The sequence below is a fragment of the Spironucleus salmonicida genome, chromosome 3 (genome assembly GCF_000497125.1).
Source record: "Spironucleus salmonicida strain ATCC 50377 chromosome 3, whole genome shotgun sequence".
In the NCBI taxonomy this organism is placed as follows: Eukaryota; Fornicata; order Diplomonadida; family Hexamitidae; genus Spironucleus; species Spironucleus salmonicida.
In genome coordinates this window covers 1,140,598-1,162,870 of record NC_090598.1, presented here as the reverse complement: position 1 = coordinate 1,162,870, position 22,273 = coordinate 1,140,598, and the positions used below count along the sequence as shown (strand labels likewise).

At 30.9% G+C, this 22,273-nt stretch overlaps 14 protein-coding genes and 1 non-coding gene across 15 annotated transcripts; 8 read left to right on the top strand and 7 right to left on the bottom strand. All coding sequences in view use genetic code 6, as the record gives it.

Moving 5' to 3' along the window:
- Positions 1-5: 5 nt before the first annotated feature.
- SS50377_23027 (uncharacterized protein) lies at positions 6-443 on the bottom strand (the record flags this gene model as incomplete). The annotated part of the gene is made up of 1 exon (XM_067906899.1): positions 6-443. The coding sequence occupies one exon, from the start codon at positions 441-443 to the stop codon at positions 6-8; it is 438 nt and encodes a 145-aa protein (XP_067766167.1).
- Positions 444-708: 265 nt separating this feature from the next.
- Positions 709-793, top strand: SS50377_t20031. Its single transcript is given in 2 exon segments — positions 709-745; positions 759-793. It is a non-coding gene; the product is annotated as a tRNA-Leu (tRNA).
- Positions 794-1,017: 224 nt separating this feature from the next.
- SS50377_23026 (Hsp88-like protein) lies at positions 1,018-3,576 on the bottom strand (the record flags this gene model as incomplete). Its single annotated transcript, XM_067906898.1, has 1 exon — positions 1,018-3,576. The coding sequence occupies one exon, from the start codon at positions 3,574-3,576 to the stop codon at positions 1,018-1,020; it is 2,559 nt and encodes an 852-aa protein (XP_067766166.1).
- A 410-nt stretch (positions 3,577-3,986) lies between these two features.
- Positions 3,987-4,490, top strand: SS50377_23025 (uncharacterized protein; the record flags this gene model as incomplete). The annotated part of the gene is made up of 1 exon (XM_067906897.1): positions 3,987-4,490. One exon carries the CDS (start codon positions 3,987-3,989, stop codon positions 4,488-4,490), a length of 504 nt encoding a protein of 167 aa, XP_067766165.1.
- Positions 4,491-4,987: 497 nt separating this feature from the next.
- SS50377_23024 (uncharacterized protein) lies at positions 4,988-5,719 on the top strand (the record flags this gene model as incomplete). The annotated part of the gene is made up of 1 exon (XM_067906896.1): positions 4,988-5,719. One exon carries the CDS (start codon positions 4,988-4,990, stop codon positions 5,717-5,719), a length of 732 nt encoding a protein of 243 aa, XP_067766164.1.
- A 100-nt stretch (positions 5,720-5,819) lies between these two features.
- Positions 5,820-7,055, bottom strand: SS50377_23023 (uncharacterized protein; the record flags this gene model as incomplete). The annotated part of the gene is made up of 1 exon (XM_067906895.1): positions 5,820-7,055. One exon carries the CDS (start codon positions 7,053-7,055, stop codon positions 5,820-5,822), a length of 1,236 nt encoding a protein of 411 aa, XP_067766163.1.
- Positions 7,056-7,232: 177 nt separating this feature from the next.
- On the top strand, positions 7,233-13,412 carry SS50377_23022 (uncharacterized protein; the record flags this gene model as incomplete). Its single annotated transcript, XM_067906894.1, has 1 exon — positions 7,233-13,412. The coding sequence occupies one exon, from the start codon at positions 7,233-7,235 to the stop codon at positions 13,410-13,412; it is 6,180 nt and encodes a 2,059-aa protein (XP_067766162.1).
- A 145-nt stretch (positions 13,413-13,557) lies between these two features.
- On the bottom strand, positions 13,558-13,893 carry SS50377_23021 (uncharacterized protein; the record flags this gene model as incomplete). The annotated part of the gene is made up of 1 exon (XM_067906893.1): positions 13,558-13,893. The coding sequence occupies one exon, from the start codon at positions 13,891-13,893 to the stop codon at positions 13,558-13,560; it is 336 nt and encodes a 111-aa protein (XP_067766161.1).
- A 267-nt stretch (positions 13,894-14,160) lies between these two features.
- On the bottom strand, positions 14,161-14,541 carry SS50377_23020 (uncharacterized protein; the record flags this gene model as incomplete). The annotated part of the gene is made up of 1 exon (XM_067906892.1): positions 14,161-14,541. The coding sequence occupies one exon, from the start codon at positions 14,539-14,541 to the stop codon at positions 14,161-14,163; it is 381 nt and encodes a 126-aa protein (XP_067766160.1).
- A 107-nt stretch (positions 14,542-14,648) lies between these two features.
- Positions 14,649-14,942, top strand: SS50377_23019 (uncharacterized protein; the record flags this gene model as incomplete). The annotated part of the gene is made up of 1 exon (XM_067906891.1): positions 14,649-14,942. The coding sequence occupies one exon, from the start codon at positions 14,649-14,651 to the stop codon at positions 14,940-14,942; it is 294 nt and encodes a 97-aa protein (XP_067766159.1).
- A 97-nt stretch (positions 14,943-15,039) lies between these two features.
- Positions 15,040-15,471, top strand: SS50377_23018 (Deoxyuridine 5'-triphosphate nucleotidohydrolase; the record flags this gene model as incomplete). The annotated part of the gene is made up of 1 exon (XM_067906890.1): positions 15,040-15,471. The coding sequence occupies one exon, from the start codon at positions 15,040-15,042 to the stop codon at positions 15,469-15,471; it is 432 nt and encodes a 143-aa protein (XP_067766158.1).
- A 41-nt stretch (positions 15,472-15,512) lies between these two features.
- SS50377_23017 (uncharacterized protein) lies at positions 15,513-15,857 on the top strand (the record flags this gene model as incomplete). Its single annotated transcript, XM_067906889.1, has 1 exon — positions 15,513-15,857. The coding sequence occupies one exon, from the start codon at positions 15,513-15,515 to the stop codon at positions 15,855-15,857; it is 345 nt and encodes a 114-aa protein (XP_067766157.1).
- Positions 15,858-16,316: 459 nt separating this feature from the next.
- Positions 16,317-16,610, bottom strand: SS50377_23016 (uncharacterized protein; the record flags this gene model as incomplete). Its single annotated transcript, XM_067906888.1, has 1 exon — positions 16,317-16,610. The coding sequence occupies one exon, from the start codon at positions 16,608-16,610 to the stop codon at positions 16,317-16,319; it is 294 nt and encodes a 97-aa protein (XP_067766156.1).
- A 212-nt stretch (positions 16,611-16,822) lies between these two features.
- SS50377_23015 (MatE and transmembrane domain-containing protein) lies at positions 16,823-18,664 on the top strand (the record flags this gene model as incomplete). Its single annotated transcript, XM_067906887.1, has 1 exon — positions 16,823-18,664. The coding sequence occupies one exon, from the start codon at positions 16,823-16,825 to the stop codon at positions 18,662-18,664; it is 1,842 nt and encodes a 613-aa protein (XP_067766155.1).
- Positions 18,665-18,967: 303 nt separating this feature from the next.
- On the bottom strand, positions 18,968-22,228 carry SS50377_23014 (uncharacterized protein; the record flags this gene model as incomplete). The annotated part of the gene is made up of 1 exon (XM_067906886.1): positions 18,968-22,228. The coding sequence occupies one exon, from the start codon at positions 22,226-22,228 to the stop codon at positions 18,968-18,970; it is 3,261 nt and encodes a 1,086-aa protein (XP_067766154.1).
- Positions 22,229-22,273: the final 45 nt, after the last annotated feature.

The window sequence follows — 22,273 nt, the reverse complement described above, 5'->3', positions numbered from 1 at the left end:
ATTTCTCACTGTATTGATAATAATCGTGATCGCCTACAACTAGTTGGGGCAAATCCAGCATCGCTATCAATAAATATTTATTATTATTTATTATTAGTAAACTTCCTTAATTCTGACTAAGGTCGTGATGTAATATCTATTCTAGGGCTGCTAATGGGCGAACCAAAATCACGTTTATGTGTTGCTTTGGATACATAGTTCTCTATTTCGGATAATTTAACCGATTACTAGCCTTTAAGTTTGAAATCAATATTTTTAAGCGTAACTGACTTAAATTACATAGCCTCTAATTGTTCTTTTATTCTTTTCCTCCGATAGGCTTCTTCCTGTTAAGGGAAGACAAATTAAGGGAAGTAAATTTTTTTCTTTTCAACGTCTGCGTAAAATCTATTAGTGTAGTCTGGTATTTTAAGCATAAAACATCGTTCCTAACTTGTATGCATTTATTTTCTCAAAAAGAATTCATATATTATTAACTATAATTACTAAAACTTACTAAATTATGCATTCTCTTTTGCATATATTTAATAATAAACTAATTTTGTAAAACTAGAAACTGAAAAAACAATATTAGTTTGTAGTATCTTATTAAAATTAAGAATTAAAATCATTAAAAACATAAGTATATATATTATTATATAAATATGTTGCTGATTCCAGTTTTATATTAGCTTTGACTCTATAAGCATTTTTTTAGAAGTGATATAAAGTATAATGGTGCAGTGGGAGCATTCCTTCAATTAAATCAATCACGTTTTTTGAGGAGACCTGGGTTCGATTCCTAGTTATGCTAATTTTCAAATTAATAAAAATTATTAAGATTTATAATCTTGCTTCAAATAACTATTTCCACAGTTACTATTATTATATAATTATTATAATATTTATTAGTTTTGTATTTCCGTATAGACTTTTAATCAGCTCCATAATTACAAACAAGGTCTCACTTATCTCTTGTATAATTGTAACACATGAGAGAAATAATATTATCTTCAATTATTGTTTAAACAACAATCATCACTTTTTCTCCTCGACTACCTCCTTTTTGGCAGAAGCTTCGGCCTCTTTCTAAGCTTTTTCCTCTTCATCCTTGGCCTTCTTTGCTTTTTCCTCTTCTGCCTTGATCTCAGCATCAATTTCCTTCTGAATCTTTCTCATTTCCTCTTCGAATTTCTGGACAGTGGAGTTTACGCCCTCAAAGCAGTCTGGAATCTCTGCTTTCTTGTTTACAACAGCAATCCTGGCTTCAACTTCTTAGATTGTGGCGTTTAATTATGCGTGAATTTAAGCGCATTTTTCGTGACTGAACTTCTCACAAAGAAGCTTAATTTCAGACCTGAGACCATAAAGCTTCTCTTCGGTCTAGCAGTGGCAGTTCTTTCTATCGAAAAATATTTTAAGTTTCCCTTCCAATTCAGCAGCTTTTTCTTCTATGATTGTCAGCTAGTGCTTACCTTCAATATTTTGGGCAAAAGCATGCTCAGCATCAAGCCAGGCATTGATCTGCGTGAGTTCTTCTTCAGTAACGAACTCATTCAGGTTTCCGTAGTCAAATGCTTCTCTAGTCGAGTAAATCTGGCTCTCTAAGTTGTTGACAGCGGCATCGAATCGGAGGGAATTCCTATCGATTTGCTTACAATGAGCTTCAAATTTGAGGATTTCCTTCACTAGCGAAGTGGTGTTAGAAATTTAGAATTAGCCTGCTAAAATGATATCTCTTAAGAAAGACGCTATTCTAGGAACTTTTTCAGTAACTTCAACGTTTTCAGAAGGAGGGGTTGGCATTGTAGCACGAACGGGCTTTGCTGGGGCTTTAGGTAACTCGGTTTTAGCGGCTTCGGCTGTTGATTTTTCGATCTCATATGCTTTCTATAATGGCTCATATGCAGCATTCGCAGTAGTAAAATCTTCCTCAATTTTGGCTACTTTGGTCTTGTATTATTCTTGTTACTCGTCATATTTTTCATTTTTAACCTTCTTCTTAATATCATCCAAAACAAGATCCTAATCATTTCTTTACAGTTGAGCTAATTTGTAGTTGCAATCATCATCAGCTAAAATTCTTGCTTTAACTTAAATTGTTAAATCGTTGAAATCAACACCATTGGCAGTAGCAAACTCAGTATCTGTGAATTATGTCAAATTCTTTTCATTAATGGTGAAAAATTATTCTTCGTGCATAATATCACCTTCTGTTAAGACAGAACGATACTGACCTGGTTTGAAACGTAAGGTTATTTTCTTAGATTTAGGATAGTTTTCACCATTCTCAAACATAGTAAATGGAGAATCAAAAACTTTCTCATTTGTTTCCCTATTATAAACTTAAAATGTAATAGGAGCCTTTAAATTACATATTTTGTCAGAAATTTTAAGATCAAACGGAATTCTATGCTTTGATGAACGAAGTGCGCCTACCCAGCCAAGACCAAAAGCAGGAGCCTCATCAGCATTAAGACGCTTCGTAACTTTATCCCCAAAGATAGATGAAACTTAATTTTAGATAGCTTTAACTCTGGAAGCACCACCTATGCATTCGAATGCTTCTAAGTCTTAGGGTTTTGTTTCGCCTAAACCTTCAGTTATTAACTGAGTAATTTTATCAATTATACCTAATTCTTTGCACTTTGCTTCAAAGTCATTTAAATTAAGCATAACAGGAATATCAATCTAATTGTCACCAATACATTCTAATGTAACAGGCGCATTTTAATTAATAGAAAGAGTCTTCTTAGCTTAATTTGCAGCCTTCATAATTTTAATCTAAGATTTTTTGGATAGTAGTTCATCCCTAGTGATCTATTTGGTTTTTAACAAAGCAGCATCGACAATCATAGACGCTAAAACTTTATCGAAATCAATAGAACCTACTTACATAGAATGGGCTTAGTTAAGGGTGGTGATTCCACTTTTATTCATTTAAATAACAACACAATAGCTTTCTATCTCACCAATTGATAAAAATCCAACAGTAATGCCTTTGTTATCAGCATCCATAGCCTAGAATTCTTGTACTCTTCTCATATAGTAACCTATACCAACAGCAGAATGCTAAGTAACTATACCTAAACAATTAAGACCAGTAGACTATGCTGCAGCTTTCATCTTCATCTTTTTCTCAGTAGACCAATATCCAGGTACAGTCAGAAGGAAATCATATGGCATAACACTATCCATAGATTCTGCATACTTTTTTACCTAACAAAACATAGCAGCTGCTAATTATTCAGTTTCAATAGCTATATTGTCTTCTCCGAAGAAGACAGGAGCTAAAGCTCTTCCGTCTTATTCTGAAGCCTTAAGAGTGAATTAAGCACCAGCATCAAATGCACGCTTTACAGCTTCAGAATCATACTTTTCACCACAAATTAGAGGTAAATAATAATAACAAGCAGTTCTGTTGGTAATTTTTTAAGAAGAAGCCGCATCAGCGAAGAATCTTCTTTCGGATGTATACGATACGCAAGATGGAATTTACTTTGAAGAAGTGTCAGATGTAACGACATCTATACCTTTACCACGAGGGACGGTAGCTAAAATATTACAATTTCCAAGATCAAACGCAATAAGAGACATTTTAAGGAAAGGAGACGAAGAATTTATGTAAGAATTGATTCAAGGAAATTAATAAATTTTAGATAAAATATATATAATAATACGATACAGTTAAAAATATTATATATATAATCTTATATAATACTTCTAAGTATATAAATTTATTTATAAATTCAGTATAATATATGAATGTATTGATACTTTAGTAAAGGGAATGAAAGATAAGAAATTGAGTTATATCGTGAAAGAAAATGGACTAACTTACTGTTTTTATTTTAATAAATAATATTTACTCGAATGGTAAGAAGATAAATTTATCATCAAATAGAGTTAAAATATCAATTTCCCTTTTTACTCTAACAATTTAGCAATCAAATATAAAATTTTTAAATATAATGATCGATAATTTATTTTTAATAAGGATACATTATATGAGTTTAAAGGCGGCACTCTATAAATTCTTTCTAAAACAGCATATCATAGTACACAAGATATACAATCAGTTAATATAGCACCAAATAAAGAAGGTTTATATATTTCTAATGGTTCAATATTGTTTAAATATTCGCAATAAATGTTAACAGTAATTACTTGCTTTTAAAATTATATTTCAATATTTGGAACAGTAAATTAACTATATGTTCTAGAAGATAGAAGGCGATTGCTTACATTCCCGTAAAAAAAAGTTATAGCTGTATTTAATAATTTTTGGATACTAATAAATGATGGTGGTGTTATAATTGGTAGAGATCATGAGTCAGACTGGATCATTAATTATAAAGATGAACTTTTTATTTAGTAAATTTAGAAGGTGTAAGTTCATCTAACTCAAGTGGGTTGGGAATATCATATTTAAGAAAAATATCTTAAGGAAGCTTATAAATCCAGCTATTATTTAACAGTTGAAAATTTCATACATTCTATTAAATAAATGAACTATACATAAATCACAACGTTTGAATAATAAAAAATCAATATTATAGAGCTATCAATTAAATATGACCTGTTACTAGATCTTTTTTATTAAATTTCAATAACATTTACAGAAATATAATTTTAATTATTCACTCAGCATAATATTGATTTAGAACTAATAATTAATTTTTGCAAATATAATAATAAAATAGAGTATTTATCTTTTTTACTGTAAAAGAATTGTTCCATCTAAATAATCGAATCATTATATGAATCCTATTTAGTGAAAAATAATATAGATGATTGTATTGAAAAATTTGAACCCTAACAACTATAATATTTTTATGGGCTAAAATAGACTTATTTTTCAGTTGACTAATAATAATATATATTTTAAAAGCTAACAAATTTTATATTAGATTTATCTTTTATTTGCTTTTATTCATGTATAGATTTGTACATTATAGCAGTGAAATCAAATTAAATATCTATCGAAGAATTATTTTTTCAAGCATTTATGCATGAATTTCCAGAGGCATTAGACTTTTTGGTCTCAAGTACGAATTGGGATATTTAAGATGTGACACCTTTGATTTTATCAGCATAAGCAGGTAGTTCAAAATCTGTAGAAAAATATATTTGTTTTTCAGGATTTATAACTGCAGATGGATTAACTGGTCTCTCCTGTGCTTAGAACATAGAAACTGCAAATTTACTTTTTGATAAAGAGTATAAGCTATTTAAGCCTAACTCAAAAACATCATTAATGTGTTTAATAATGAATGGCATATTTTTTTAATTGAAAGAAGTTGATTAGTAGCGAATTATTAAGTAATAAGGAGGTTAATTAGATGCTAGAGGAAACCCAGCACTATATTTTATAATAAACAACTCAACAATATTATATTCAGAGTCAGTGTAGCTATTAACTTAAATGGAGGTTTAATTTATATCCTGGTATTCGTTAAGTTATAAAGATCACGTTAATTACTTTACTGAAAAACTTAAAACTGTTAAGATTTCCGATATTTTTTAATATTATATCCAATCTAATTTGTATTTATCTAGTTCGCCAAAGATATTTGGATCTGATATATTTGGTAGAGGATGCTATATGACATAAGACATATTTAATCGATCTTAATTAAACTATCAGGCGTTGACAGAATTATACAAATAAGAATATTAATGTTATTCTTTGGAACCAATAGAAGAATAATATGAGGAAGCGGATGATTAGGAATAATGATGACTTTTCAAGTGATTTTACATTTAATTATCTCCACTATATTAATATCGATATACAACTAGTTGCGCTATAAGATAAAATCTCAATACAAATATAAACCTCACAACCCTACTACACTTTTAAGGAAATCAATTTGTTAGTCAATTTTGCTTAATCTCAGAATTTATAAAAACTTTTTATCGCTAATAATATTATCTATTTCATCCATCATATCACTTATTTTCTGTCTGAACTTATCATACTATTATTAATTTTTAATAGATTCTAAGTCTTTAAATATATATTTTCCAACAACCTAAACAGCATATAAGATTTCTGCAAATTTTTCAGCAGTTTCTGGAGGTATATAATCAAAAAATTAACGTTAAGTTACATATTTTTAAGATTTTCTTTAAGTTTTTGTTGAAACTTAAAAAGAAGTAAAATCTTTAATATCAAAAGACTATTGTGTAAAGGTAACTTCAGTGGGAAATGAAACTTACTAGGACTGCATAAGGACTTGCAGTTGTTACTTTTAATCTCTAAAATGATGAAATTGTATATTTTTTTCAAGCTCTGAGCTTTATCTCTCAATATTTTCTAACAATAAAATAGTATATAAATTAGCACTTCTTACAGAGGAAAATGAGTCATACTCATCTAAAAAATCATCCAAATCAGGCCCAAATCCACATCCATAATCAGAATTGCAATTAGGCTCATTTAATTAAATATCTTCATAATCAGTAAGATATTATCTAAAATTTGAAAAATCATTTTATTAATCAGAATTACCAATTAATGAATAATGCTAAAATGCATCTATACTATCAATATGTCTGGCTTTATTTTCAAAAAATTCGCTAAGTTCATGTTAAACAGATGATTGTCTGAACCCTATTTAAAGTTCTAAGTCAAATATTATACCCCTAACTGTTTTAAACTCGTCTTAAACTAAAAACAATGCTTTTTACTAGTTAAGCTTTTTTTGCAGTGATGAACATGCGGCGCATGCTAGTAATCCCCAAGACCGTTCCTCAGATTCATGTCGATCAAATTGCTTTTAAAAAAATTGTCGTAAAGTATATGAAGTTTAAAGTGCAAATACTTTAAACTCCTGAGAAATTTCGATTTTCACTTTTTTTGAACCTTTTTATCTTGATATTCTAAATGGTGCGTTTTGTTTAGTAGATGGAATAAATGATAAAGCCACGGCTTCTAAAGTTTTTTACTATTACTCTGGATTTGTAAGTGGTGGTTAATGCAAGTCAATAAATTCTTATTATGATAAAATCTGATGCCTATTGAGAGTTTCAAAAGCTCTCATAGCTGCGTGATCTTGGTATAATTAGTCCATACTAATTTAGGAGCGGCGAAAGAAAAAATCTTATTCTTTTTTATGTTAGTAATCTACATATTCAGTATAAATATAAAAAATATACATCAAATTGATGAATAACTTTTGATAATAAAATTTCACAATAATCTATTATTATATATTATTATTACAGAATTCGCCTTTCCGCAAATTCAAATGAACAGAAATACCACAGTTTTATCGAAGGATAAACGCAAAAAGTACTTCTCTATTGATTGCTAAAGCGAGATAATATTTTCGGCATGGAAACCTGATGGTCGTGTTTATACTAAATAACTTATAATGAAAAATATTGGCAATTAACTTATTACCCTTACCTATAAGCTACCTGAAATGGCATGCTTTTTTACTCCATATCCAGATTAAATTGTATTGCCTGTAGGTATGGAGCATGCTATCACCGTTTCATTTTAACCAGTTAACCCTGTTGAAGTTGAATCAGAACTAGTCTTTTTTTGTAATCAGCACAAGGAGAATTTTATCATTCATTTAAGAGGGGATCTCCCTCTTCTTTCTGCTAAAACAACTCTGTAAATTTAATTTCCTAGCCCTACAGCTGTTGCTGAATAATAGTAATATGTCCAGCCTCTGGTTAATGACGGAGAAGTACCATTCTTATTTAAATTTTAAAATTCAACCGATTTATTTGAAATAAACCCATCATAAGGTGCATTAGATGTTGGCTAAAAAATATAAATAACATATACATTTAAACCAACAGAAGCAGGTTAAATTTGTTCTCATTTCTTTTTGGAAATTAGAAAAGCAGACTTGGATTTATTAGCCAAGGTTGAAAAAGTTGATTACGAAATTTCAGCAGTTGCATTCTCTAAATTCCCATTTATAAGAACCTTAATTGACGATAGTTTTAATTCAGAAGTTGATTTTACGAATACACCTATATTATCAGAGATTTCAAAATAAGTTATCTTAGTTAATGACTCCCCAGTTAGCTGCTCTTTCAAAATAGACGATGATATTGTAAGTGATAAGCCTTATAGTCAGATTAAGTTAAGCGTGAGTTAAGGAGTTATTGGTCCTAACGGAAAATTTCCTATATAGCTTAAATATAAGCCCGCGTACACGGCTGGTTTTTATAAATGTATTGGTGATAGATCATTAGATTCTACTGAATATGATGAAGATTATATTTTTACTAATTTTGACCCGTAATAACTATAGCTTCACGTATAATTTAAAATAACTACAAAATCAAATGCTTCTACTGTATTTACAGTAAGAGCATCTGCATCTCCTATTGATTTATAATTATCTCATACTAAAGTTGAATTAGGTACTATATGTTGCGGGTAATCCGTGGCTAAGTCATTATATCTTAAAAATAATTCAAAATTTAATACCCCGTATGAGTTTACCTGCCCTGGATTAACTTGTTTTCCTGGTGTGGCCCCAGATGCTGAAGTAGATTCTGATATAATTAAGGCAACAGATTTATTAGACGTTACTAGGTCGAGAAAAAGAATTTTATAAGATTTTCCATTGTAAATACATCCAAACTCAGGTGTAGCAACATCTTAGATTAATACAACAATTGATCTTACGTTTAACTTATCCAAATTTACATGTAAATCAGATGATTTGACTTAAAATACATCAAATTTAACATTTATACCACCTTAACCACTTAGTATTTTCATTTAGTTTAAAACGCCAGGAGCTCCTATTTAATTTCTTCATTTAACTGCCACTATTTTACCAGAGAAAGGATTAGATTGCCGACCTGCTCCTATAACTATGAAGTATGCAGAAAAATGGTATTAGATATAAAAAGAGTATGATATAGATTAACTTATCGGTATGATGCTTCCTTTTAAAAATGATCCTGCAATTCCTATGAATAGCCCTCTTTATAGTTAATATTTACCAGAATTTGAAACTGAATATGCTAGTAAGGTCAATCTACATGAATAAAGTTTGGTTAGAGAAATTGAAAAATATGATTTAAGAGATTTGGAAATTAAGCCTAATAGTAATGCACTTCTTCCATCAGATTCTTTATTACAAGAATTTTAGTATAGAATAGGAGGTGCAGTTAAATATCCAGCAAAGATTAGTGAAAAATCACTAAACTTTGGATATATTCCATTTGGATCTGATAAACAGAAAATATTTACAATCTATAATACATCGGAAAGAATGAGTATGTTTGTAGGATTAACAGGATTAAGTAATTTAAAGAATGCAACTATTGAATTCATTGGTCTTAGCCCAGACCCATACTTTTAAACAAAAGATAGTTTAGAACCATTTTACTTTTAAGTAGAAGATGGCCTTGAGTATAGAACTGCACTTACTAAGGGTTTAGTAGCTAAGATTCCTCCTTAATACTATGGATTTTTCCAAGTTACATTTAGACCCTCTCAGCCTGATGAATCATTCTATACTAAATTTGCTCTATTTTGTGTCCATCATCCATTATTACTTTATAGATGTTTTAGGCATTCCATTGTAGGAGCTAGCTTTATTTAGGAAATTAGGGTAGCAGGATTTTCAAGAATTCCAGATTCTCCTTCATTGTTATCTAGTATTCCCCTCGTTTCTAAACCAGTTATATAAGACAAATTAAGAATGCCTCCTGTTGGTCCTGGGTCTGTATCTAGAATCAGCTTTGCTTTTACTAACTAAGCATCTACTTTTATTGTTATTTCTCTTAGTAAGTTACTCTATAACTTTGTATAAGTTACACCAGATATTATTGGACTCAACCCAAAACAGACTACTGTGGTCTCAGTCTGTATAACTTTTCCAAAAGATTCAATAACAAATAAAGAAAAATATGGTTTTACATTTGTTTAAGGATCTTAAAATTAGGTTTAATTTGATGATGTTTTAGTCTTTAATATTAATGGATCTTAAATTACAAGATAGGATATCTCATTCCAAGCTATTTGTTCTGGGGTTGATGTTGTATTAGATAAGGTTAACACATAGGAGTAGATTGTAGCATCTTAGTAGGATAAAGTTAAAATATAACCAGTTGTTATGAGAATGGCCCCAGTTTCTTTAGGATCTGAATCAAATAGATTTTTCACATTCATTAACAAGAGTATTTTACCTTCACATATTACATTTGAGGCATCAAATTAAAGAGATTCATAATTAATGTATACCTAACCTAATGATATTATTATACCAGGATGTGAATTTACTAATTATACATACACATTACGAGCTATGGAGAAATATCTACAAGAATAATCTTATAAATTTGATCTAGATGTTAGAGTTGAAATTCCATATCAGTTCTCTACCCCATCACCTAAAAATCTCCTTTTAAACACAAAACTTAATTTTTCACTTGCATAAAATGTGTATGAATAAAAAGTGTCAATAGAAACCTCAATAGCTCGCAGAACCGTAGACTTAACCCCAAAAACTGTCAATTTGGGACCTATCGTACCATATACTTCAATAGATATACCAATATAAATTTATAATTCCTCACACTGTTCAATATCATACACCTTGGAAATTCATGAAATTTTCACTGAAATGAATGACCTACCATTTGAAAAAACACATAAAACTGCCAGAAAATATTCTTATATTTCAGCAAACGAAAATGGGGACTATCTTGTACCTTCTTTGTATAATAAGCTCTACAACACAGAATCAGTAATGTCTCCTGCACAGACAGAAAGGTGTCCACAAATTTTTATTCGCTCTGGTGCAGGCTCAATTATTTTACCTTAGTCTTCAAATAATGCTATGATTACAATAATGCCTTTCTCTACTAATACAGTAAGGGCAAGAATTTATGCTAAAATTATTGAAATTGAAAGTTATGGTAGAAAATTTGGCGAGGTAATCAACGAATTGGAAAATAAGAGTGTTTATATTTAAGGAACTGCCAATGCACTGAATTCTATTATTTCGAAGGAAAAAGAGATATTTGAGTGTCGTATTGAAGTTAGTGCCGACTATCCAAAGTTCTTTATCAGCGACATTAGCTGCCCTACAATCGGTAGTAACTAAATGCGAGATATTATGGAAGTTGACTCAATTAATACATTTTTAGCTAGCGATGTTACAATGGCTGAACGCGTATACGTTACACCATGCAGTGATAAGGAGAAGCTTATGGATAGACTTGTTCAAGAAAAGAATGTGTAGGAAAGTGAAATTGAAATGAATGAAGAAGAACATGATGATATTAGTGAAAATCAATCTGAAAAAAGTGGGGATCTTCATATAAACCCAGTTCCTGAAGCTGATAATATGAAAGAGTTTACTGTTAAATAAAACAATAAACCAAATAAGGATTTGAGTTAAAAATTGTTGAATTAAGAAGAAAAATTATTACAAGAATTCCCTATTGTTTTAGGACCTGATAACAGATGTGATGGTAAAGAGCATCGTATTAACTTAACTTTAGCAAATCCTGGTGTCTTACCTGTTGAAATTAGCATAGAAATGCCGACAGAGCACCCTAGTTTAGATGCCGCACCCTGGGCATCAGCATTGCCAAGTTAGAAGTAATAGATTACAATGAGTTTGCTTGCGAGAAAAATATTCACTGTTTCCCCAGAAGAGGTTAAACTTCAACCTGGGTAAAAACACAGTATTTCCATTACCTATTCTCATTAAGAAGAAGGTGTTCATGAATTAGTAGTCTTGGTGAAAATCAAAGGTGGAAGAACATTCTTCTTCCATTTAGTAGGTTAGACCTTAGCTGAAGATGAGCCTGCATTAATTGCACCAGTTGAATTTAAGCTTTTACCAGTAGCTGTTGGCGAAGTAACGCCACCAAGACAGTTCTTGAAAATGAACAACCCTGGTAATGTACCAGTTTCGTATAAACTAGTTAACCCTGAATTTATTTTTGCCGACTAGGAAAATGATGGAATTATACCACAACAGGCTACTAAAATACTCAGATGTTTAAATCCTTCCGGATACATTGCCCCATAATCATCAACTGTAGTTATCCTTTAATTTTAACCTAATTAAATCGGTTTGGTCCAAATTAAGTACGATTTAGTTATTAATACCTCAGCAAAGATAAATGTGCTAGATACTCAAGTTTAGCAGCAAAAATTCTTCGAAAACGAATGCACAGTTGACCTCCCAGAAAACCTTTCAATAAATCCAAAATAGCAGTAATTCCTTCCAATAAACTCATCTTTGGATGAAGATTCTAAGGTTTATTAGACGCTTTCCATCATTGGTTACGGCTTCATTCCGCAGTCCACTATTCCTTAATTAGTCGTCCCGTCGCATTCCTTAATCGGAAATCATCTAAAACCGGACTGTGGCGCCGTCTCTATCCTTCAAAATTCAGCTTCCTCGTTGACCTCCTAAAGAGGCCTCGGAATCTGTCAGTTGTCGTGCGGCAGACTGGTTTTAGGCGGAATTCCGGTCTTTGGGTTCACGAGCACAATCATCGAAATTTCAGCTGGCGATATCGCCGATATACACCATTTTGGGTACTCAAAAGGCCATTTTGAGTGGGAAATTCGCAATCATCAGCAATTCATAAACAAAGACTTAAGCATCAAATTCAGCCCAAATTCAGGGACCCTGAAATTCAACGAAACGACGCAAATTAACGTCCAAATCAGCTCAGGGCCGATTCCGAGCGTGTTCTTAGAGGACGTTCCGTTCACTGTGCGATTCGTGCCGGAAATCGTCGGAAACACGAACTACGAGGCGAAACAGGAAAACTTCTCGCGACTGCCTGTGGTGCTTGCTAACACGGTGGCGTCAGCTGCGCGAATCAGCGAAACTGCGATTTTGCAGCAATTCGATCCCAGCGAAATCAACAAAGCGGGCCTCGACCAGGCAGGGCGGCACGCGCATGCGATGCTTTACGGGGTTGACGACCGCGTTAGCAAGGTCAAATCTGGACCTCTTTCGCAGTATGCAGATATGCCGCTAACTGATGTTTTGTGGCTCACGATAACGCTCCATTCGCACCGATTGAACGCGCTGCATTATTACAGAGACTGCGAATTTGGGCTATAGACATCTTAGGCCGCAATCGCCTTAAAAGGAGTAGAAAATCAAAGTTAAAATCAAAACTAAGAACTTTCAGAATAAGACAGCAAAAATCTGGCTGGATTGGTTGGGAACGCTCTGCGCAGCGCAGTAGGCAAGTTGGCAACAGAAGAAGAGAGCCAGAAAGCTCTGTTACAGGCCGCCAAAAGTGCTAAAAGAGATGCCGTGAACGGTCTGAATCCAGCAAATTTCTTCGAGAGCGAATTCGACAATCCAGTTGAAGTTATGGACAGCGAAGTCGCCAAAAGGACTTGGGAGATTGATATTAGCGAGTTTTTGTAGGAACTGCAAGAGGTAGTTTACCAGGAAATTAAGTGAAATCATGAATATTTGGTTATTTATAATATAATGATTAGAATATAATTTTAGCTAGTAATAAATGAATTCGATGGAAGACAATTTGGTAGGAGAGTGATTAAATAACAAATAAATTTCTTAAATTTATGAAAAATATCAATATATATCACTATATTCTCTTGAAACTACACACTTACTAATGGTCACAATTTTAGTTATAATAACTTAAAATTCCCTATGGTTCATAGATATATTACAGGACCGAAAAATCAGAATTGCGCTAAACTGGAACTGATTTGATTTTTGGGATATCTAATTTCACATTTTAGAGCTTATCGTAATACGTGAAGTATTCTTCTCCATCCTAAACTTCCACGACTGTCGATGCCAGAGGTATTCTATAATTGAAATAATAGTCTTTTATATGTATCTCATCATGCAGTATTTCGAAAAGTGCAGCGTGGGATTATGAACCTTTGATTTTTATAAAGCATGTTTACATTTGTAATTTTTTAATCATATAGTATTTAATGTCTAATGTTTATTGGGTTAAATTTTTAAATTAAAAATTAGTGCAAAAACTATTTCTCGTATTTATTATATTAATTAAATAAAACATTGTGTAAAGTCTCCTCTACTCAGCTTTCTACAAGTAGACAGAAAATATATAATTATTATAATATTATTTATCATTTTATTTTGTTCCATTATCCGATTTCACTTAAAAATTGATAATGGGAAACAAAATTAAAATTGATGGTTAAGATAATCACTCAAAATCTGTTTAGTAATCAAAATATTATCTTTTACACCTTCGTGCACTTAGTGGATAAAATGAATTTGGCTAAATATCTCGGTTTATTGAAAAACTCTTTAAAGACGGAATTGGTTGCTTTTTATGACTAATTTAGTCAACAAATTTTTCCATTTCACATATCTCTTTGTTTTAGATGGGACGAAAACTTGGTCTCTTAAATTTAAACATTTTTACGCTAACTTTATTAAATGATTCTACTTACTTTTACTCCTATTTGGCTATATTTTTATATTCCTATTCATTTTCTGGGTATACTATCTTTGAAAAGTATTAAGGTTTCGATTCTATTTTTGAGTAAAATGTGTTAGTGTAATTTGGAAGTTTGTGATACATTTTGTAAATTTAGAATAACTTATAATTAATGAGTATATTAATATTAGAGTAACAAGTTATGTATATTCTATTTATATATTTATATTAAAATTTTTACTAAACTAAAAATGTAATAACACAACTATTCATCATCAGCTTTAATAACTATGGATGCAATAAATAAAAACCTAGATGACGGTATTTTTGAAGATACATACGATGTTTATCTACTAATGTCAAACTTAATGTCAAATAGATTAGAAATAAAGGAAATATGGGGACATGTTAAACAACTTATTGAAAATACAAGAGATTGCTCTTCAGAAGTATAAGAAATTTTATATTTACAAAAAACATCAAAAAAAGATCTTAAATTTATTCGAAAACGCGATTATTTGAATGTGGATTACACATAGAAATGATATTTATTATTCTTAGTTATTATTAAATTATTAAAATTTCAATTAATAGGTAACCTATTCCTAGCGTATTATTTAAATTTTATGCAGTTATCTTAAAATGCAAATTAAACTGAGTCCAATATCTGAAGAATTTATACCTGTATATTAAAGTTCCCAATCTGCTGGAGCAGATTTAAAAGCACACATATCTACATCTGTGACAATTAAACCAATGTAATCTGCTCTTATCCCTACTGGCCTTTATACAGAATTTTCACCTGATTATCATATTGAGATACGGTCTAGATCAGGATTGGCCTTAAAAAATTAGATAGCTGTTCTAAATTCTCCTGGTACGATTGATGCAGACTATAGGGGTGAAATTGGAGTTATATTGATGAATTTTGGATAGAATGATTTTGTAGTTAATAGAGGAGATAGAATAGCGCAAATGGTTGTTGTTAGAAGCTATGTTGCTACATTTACAATTGACAAGATTAATAAAACTTCAAGAGACATATAAGGATTTGGTAGTACTGGTATGAAATGATTAATAAAATTGATATATATATTTATATATAATTGTTTTTAATGGATGAATATTTTCAATAACGACTAGCAAGATATAAGTAAAAGATTGAACATAAGAGATCATAACCAGAATTTCTGGAATTTGACCTAGATTTTTCAGATATACGCGATTAAGTGAATAAAGTGTCGACTTCTATTTCTGATGAAAAACACTATGATGATCTTATTAAAGTATATGATGACTTTTTTCAGCTGCAAGACAATTAACAAAAACTTTATAAACAGTAGCAATATTCGTCATCGTTACGGCTCGCAAGCTAGTAGATGGATACAGTTTCAGTATAAGATACTGATGAATCAAATACATTGATTAGTAAATAACCTAGTACAATTTAAAATGAATGATATTCTCTATATTATATTAATATATATATATTGTTTAGTAGATTATTTATTCCCAATATTATATCTAAAGTTTTATCTATATTTATAGAAAATGAACCCCTAATTGCCATCAATTCCTTAAAGATCGATATCACTTCCAAATAGTAGAAAAGTGAAATTCTAAATAGACTAAAGTGATCAGTAATTTGATCTTCTTTTGAAGGAATTGGTTACTAAAACTTAGCCAAAAACCCCATAAAGACCAAATTTTAGACGAGGTCGGATATTTCATCTGCCTTAGGTAAATTTAAATAACATTGATATGCCGGATTATGAAGTGTTGCCTGCCTAGATTTCGCCACATCGCAGAAAAGTTAATATGGCCAGATTATAGAGATTGAATTATTAGTAAGACACATAACCGGATGGTAAATAGGAGTGAACTTAAGCAATTAATAGTATGAACACTAGATGCATTAATCACTCTACAATATTAATACATTCCGCTACTGTAATTTGATTTAATTCTTACTCAGGCTCTTATACATCTTTACCTAATCCAAGTTGTTCTATTTTTAAATCTCTCAACTATGTTTTTAAAGAAATAATTTATTAACAACTATCCTTATTTTATTTTTTCAAAGTTTGAAGATCATCCTACAATAATGTTATCTAATTATCTTTATTAGTCTTCATATATTCATATTATATTTACAGATTCTCATACTTTTAAAGAATATGTGTGTAAAGATCTTTAATATCGGAAAGTGTCATTAAAATTTTTATAACCAGAGCTTAATCTATATATAATACTATAATATCGAATGTATGAACACATTATAAATTGTTTCGATTCCAATAGAGAAATGTAGTGCTAACTATATTAAATGAATTATAACAAAATAGTTTAATATGGAACGACAGATTAAACAACAGAAATAAATATTTCAAATTGTAATATATTAATAACTAATAATTTCAATAAAATGACTGAATACAAGTCATAGGTTTCAGGTAAATCATGTGAATCTGATGCCTCATCTATGAACTGCCGTGGTATTGATATTCAACACGCTGTATTGTTGCCATTATCATAACTCTTACTTTAAAATATTCCCGCACATTTTGTTATGAATCTGATTATCTAATTATAGTATGTATTAGAGATTTATTTAGTTTTATTTTACTTAGGTGTAGATTATGCTGCTGCAATTGCTACCTTATAACCATTAATTTTTCTTTCAACTCATGCAGTTTCCATTGCAGTTAATAGAGCTACTTCTGAATTAGTTGCATAGTTTTTACAAGCAGCTTAAATGGTGGCTTCTAATACTATCTTTACATATGGTATTACGTTAGCAATCTTATTTAGTATTATTTGTATTGCAATCGTGATTTCTTTATCAGGAACAATTTCAGAGTATTTCACTCCTTATATAGCAGCTGAAGCCAAATAATACATCACTCTGGTAGGTGGAGTAGGTTGTGCTATGGGATTATTCAGTACAAGTATGAAACCATATTATAGAGTTGAAAATAGAAAATCTGTCGAGCTTTATATGGATTTTGGATATGTTGTTATTAAACTCACAACATTACTTGTGTTAATGGCTCTTTATATCTCTCAAGGACCTAGTACAGAAGAAACTCCAGAATAACCTTAAAAATTTATCATGGTAGCAGTCGCTGAACTTGCAGGATAAGGTTTTGCTCTCGTAATTTCGTTATTAGCTATTGTTCCAGCACTTTCTTAAGCTTCCGGATTAAAATTAGCTGCTCGCTACGACTTAAAGCTGTTTAATCCTTTTAGATTTAAAGTGCTTTTAAATATTCTTAAATCAATTATACCTTTCTACCTTTACGAAGCCAGATGGGCGCTGGGAACGATACCAGTATTTGTTTCTATAATTTTCAATGAAAACGGTTCAGATTTTCAAAAATTTATTTTTATTTTTACCTATTATATGTTACGAATTGGAAAGATCGCTTCTTCAGTCAACTTTGCTTCCGAGCCTGTAATGCTGGCTATTGGTGCAATTAATATGTCTGTTAAACGTTATGATAGAGTCTTTAAACTAGTTTTGCAATCTCTTATTTTAGTTTTTGCACTATCGTTCACGTTCGCCTTCATATGCTTCGTGTGTGCTCCGGCATTCACCAACGTACTTTTTGTAATGGCAAACTCTGCTCTTACAGAGAAGTATACTGTTACAGAGCTTGAAAATTGGCTTAGTTAGTTTAGTTTTTTGAAATGGGGAATGATAGAAGGAATGGGGTTAGCACCACTTCAAGTATGTTGCAATATTGCAATTTTCACTTCAAAACCTTACAAACTAGCTATTTATAGCCTTTTCTAGTTACTAATTAACAGTTCCTTATCTGTTGCTTTAGTTACGTAGGAAGGTGTCAATTAACCTTTATATTAAGGTATTTATCTAACAGATGTATCTCTATTGTTGTTTTAAATACCAATTGTGATCGCTGAAGTTTTCGGTCTCTATAAACTGCAGTTTGTTACTTAAGCCAAATAAGACGGTGATATGGGTGGACTGTAGGACACATTTAATGACTAGAAGGAAGCTGCAAATATTGACATTGACGGCTAGTAGAAAGATAGCGAGCTGATTAATGTTACTAGAAACGATCTGAGTGGTTTGAACGGTTAAAGTATTGATTTCTATAAAAATAGTATGCTTGAAGATAGGGATGGGAAGAAAAATGAACTAAACTTAATAAACAGCTTATTAGGTAGTAAGAGAGAAAGTTAACCTAGCAGGAATAGCAAAGGTGACAGCGATGAGATGGCGCTAAAAACCTTGGATGAGTGAACTGGTAGCTTTCAATGCAAGAAAATGTTTTAATATCACTTTAAAGTCTCATTTTTGGAAAAATCCTACTTACCCTTCATTTGTAGTTTATTAAATTTTATACACACATTTCTGTTCTGTTCAGGAAAACATCACACTACCCAAAGCTCATTTCATCCAACTACATCTCCTGAAACTGTTTTTCATCCTCAACAAAATGGATTTGCTCTAAATATTATTTAACTATATATAATATTCACAGTATATAAATTTGGAATTACTATTTTTACCACACCCACGTTTCCATCTGTACCCAAAAGACCATCACTCGGCATCCCCACTCCCTGAGTCCTGAATCGCCTTCAGCCTCCTGAAGCCGGCCCGAATCGGTTTTCCAACCACTGGCTTCTGCTGCTAAATTGTTTTCGGCATTTTCAGGAGCGGCCGTGCCGATTTGGCCCTCAGCGGCCTCTGCGGCGTTTCCAGCTGCTGCAGCGTTAGCTTATTCGGCTCAAGCGCCAGGTTCTGGACCTACTTTTTGGGCGATACCACTTCGACCGTGTAGTCCAGCATGAAAACGCTGTTCAGCACGCTCTGGCAAGTGTTGTTTTGCGTCTGATTTTCCGGCTCAATTTGACTTTTCACTTCATCTACCAAACTCGCGACCGTGAACTGATTTATCGGATTAAAGAACTCCTATTTTTCGTATATTTTAGGCAGATTTACTGGGAAATTGAGCGCTAATAAATTGTGTTATTGCTGGTTCACTTCGATCGTTTAGATCACTTCGGCCTAGGAATTTTGCTAAATAGACTCCATAAAAGGAGATTCCAGGCCGAACTTGAGAAGGTAAATATGAACGTTATTCGCCCAAGAACTGTGGAAGTTGTCGCGGACTCCGAAAAATGGTTCAATTAGTGCAAAATCAATTTGCTAGTCCAAAATTAATGCCAGGCTGCAACACAAGCTGACAAAAAACAGAATTGAGTACTTTTTGTCATAAATATCGCTTAAGAATATGCTAATTGGTGAAAATTATGGCAGCAGACTTGATGACATTTTCTCTTACTCAATGATCTCTAGCGTGAAGTAATTTGGGGAAGGAAACTATGTTTTGGGCTGCTCAAAGATTTTTTAGAATTATGGAATTCTATTTAGAAGTTCAGTAAATAACTGCTGGAAGTAACCATCTTGGTCTTGTGTACTTTTCAGATGTAAGATAGCTCTGATAACTAAACTATCGAATTCATTCAATTCTACGTAATTTTTAAGCAAATTTTCCATTGTTTCGTAATCTATTCCAAATTGGAACTATTTGAAGACAATCATTGTTTTTAGAATATTAAATGTAGAATGTTATGATCCTAGTTGTAGCGCTTTATTCACATCTGAAATTTCTTCATATGCTAGAATCAAATCGAAAATAACTGAATTATATAGTATTGTTGATTTTGATACAGTTTATTCCAATACTTATAAAATATTGATTCCATCTTCTGTAGTATTATTTAAAACGTTAAGTTTAGCCAGATTAAAATATACTAATTATTATTTTTCCTTAACTTGCGTTAAATAAACAGTTTTCTCCAGTAATTCTATTGCTTAACCAATGCTTTTATTTTCGTACAATAAAAATGCTTTTATGATAATGGAAAAGCTATCGGTTTAATTTTAAATAATATCTGTAACTTATATGCTTTTATAACATTTTAATAATATCCTAATTGGTTCTACATCTTATAATAAATTTGAAAGATTAATCGCAGTATCTGGTGAACTTTAAAGACATTTTGTATAAACTTAAATTCTACGGGATTCAGATGTAGGAGGTTGTTATTTCATAATCCATTTTTAAACATTTTCTAAAAATGTCTTTCTCTTTTGGGTTTGCATAAGCAAAAGTGTATAGGAAACTGTTGGAACTATTTGAACATCTTATTACATATTCTATTTACTTTTTAAAATAGTTTATACTAGTTCCAATTCAGGAAATTCTCCTATTAAATCCTTAATTTTATCTCTACAGAATTATCCAATTTCGTAATTTTAGCTTTCGATAAAATATATTGCCAGCAAATAAACTTAAACCATAATGTGACAATTGTTAATAGTAGGTTCAACATAGTAAAATTCTGTATTATTTGGGAAAAATTTATCATCTAACATACCAACTTTAACTAATAAATGAACAACATCTTCATTAGAAAGCAGGGAATTATCATGAAATTTTCGTTAAAAATTAAACAATATATGCAAGATTTATGCCATTTCTTAACGATCAGTTGAAAGCTAAATTAAAATATTTTTATTTTGAATAATTTTTTCAAAATAATTAGGTTAATTCACCTAACAAATTTCTTTTCGCCCTGACAAAAGCATAACACTTAATAGATCAAAATCTATCATTGATGGCAACCATGCAACAGAAACAAGTTCAGAAGGATACTTATACTATGTTTGATTTAATTCTTTAGATTTACGTAAATCACCTACTGCTCCATCATAATCTTTAAGTAATATTTTTAAATGACCCATGTAATAATAGGCAATAGCATTTAACTGTTATTTGTCTTTAACGTTAGCAAATTCTGTTGCAATTTAAAGTGCCTAATTAACGACTTCTGGACGAATTTTGTTTGAGTGGAAATGATAATGTAAAGGCGACTTGGTAACTAATGAACAATCATTCTTATCTCCACCTGCATATCTAACGAAATTATCTAGATACGCAACAATTGATTCTTCATAAGACTCATCGTCTGGTGAAAGTTACCATAATTCCGTATAATATATATTTGCCTATTCGTAACTATTAATTAAAGTATGTATACGCGATAAATATAAAGTTGAAACATATTGAATGAGAGACTAATCATAATCAAAAAGGGTATTCTTTGAAACTTTAGTTATGTTTGACTATAGTTATTTAATTTCAGATATCATTGATGATATATTATTTTTAGCCATTTCAAACATTGGAACTAAAAATTCTTTTGACTATTAATAAATAAGATTAAATTTAATTCGCAAACAAGCTAGTTAAATAGATTTATCTGTTTCAGCTATTGCTTATATTTGCTGCAATGATGCTTTATAGTTTCCTAGTCCTTCATAGGCGACTGATCTTAATATATTAATAATATCTAAATAGTTTTTAGAATTCTAAATTTTGTTTTTAAATATTTTAAGAAGTTGCAAATATGTTGTATGATTTTGTTTGAAATAACTATCTAAATGATAATCTTAAATCTATGTAGTGATGTCATTTTAGAGAGCATCAGCTAATGTGATAGCTTCTTAAAAATTAGTGCTAGCAATTAAAGTAGGAATCATAACTAGGCACCCAATTATTAATTATGTGGGGCTCATTTAATTGTTAAACTTTTATGCTTAAAATTAAATATTTATTAAAAAGTTATTTTCAATACAATATTAAATAATTGAATTATACTGCTAAATGCAATTATACTTTTTAGTATAAACTAGATCTAATAGCATAATATATAATTCCTCTAATGAAGCAAATATTTCTGGAAGCTAGTTGAGCTCTGAAAGCTAGAAAGTATGAATAATCGTTTCTTCCATAATTTATAAATGGAAAGGAATAATTTATAATTTATATAATATAAT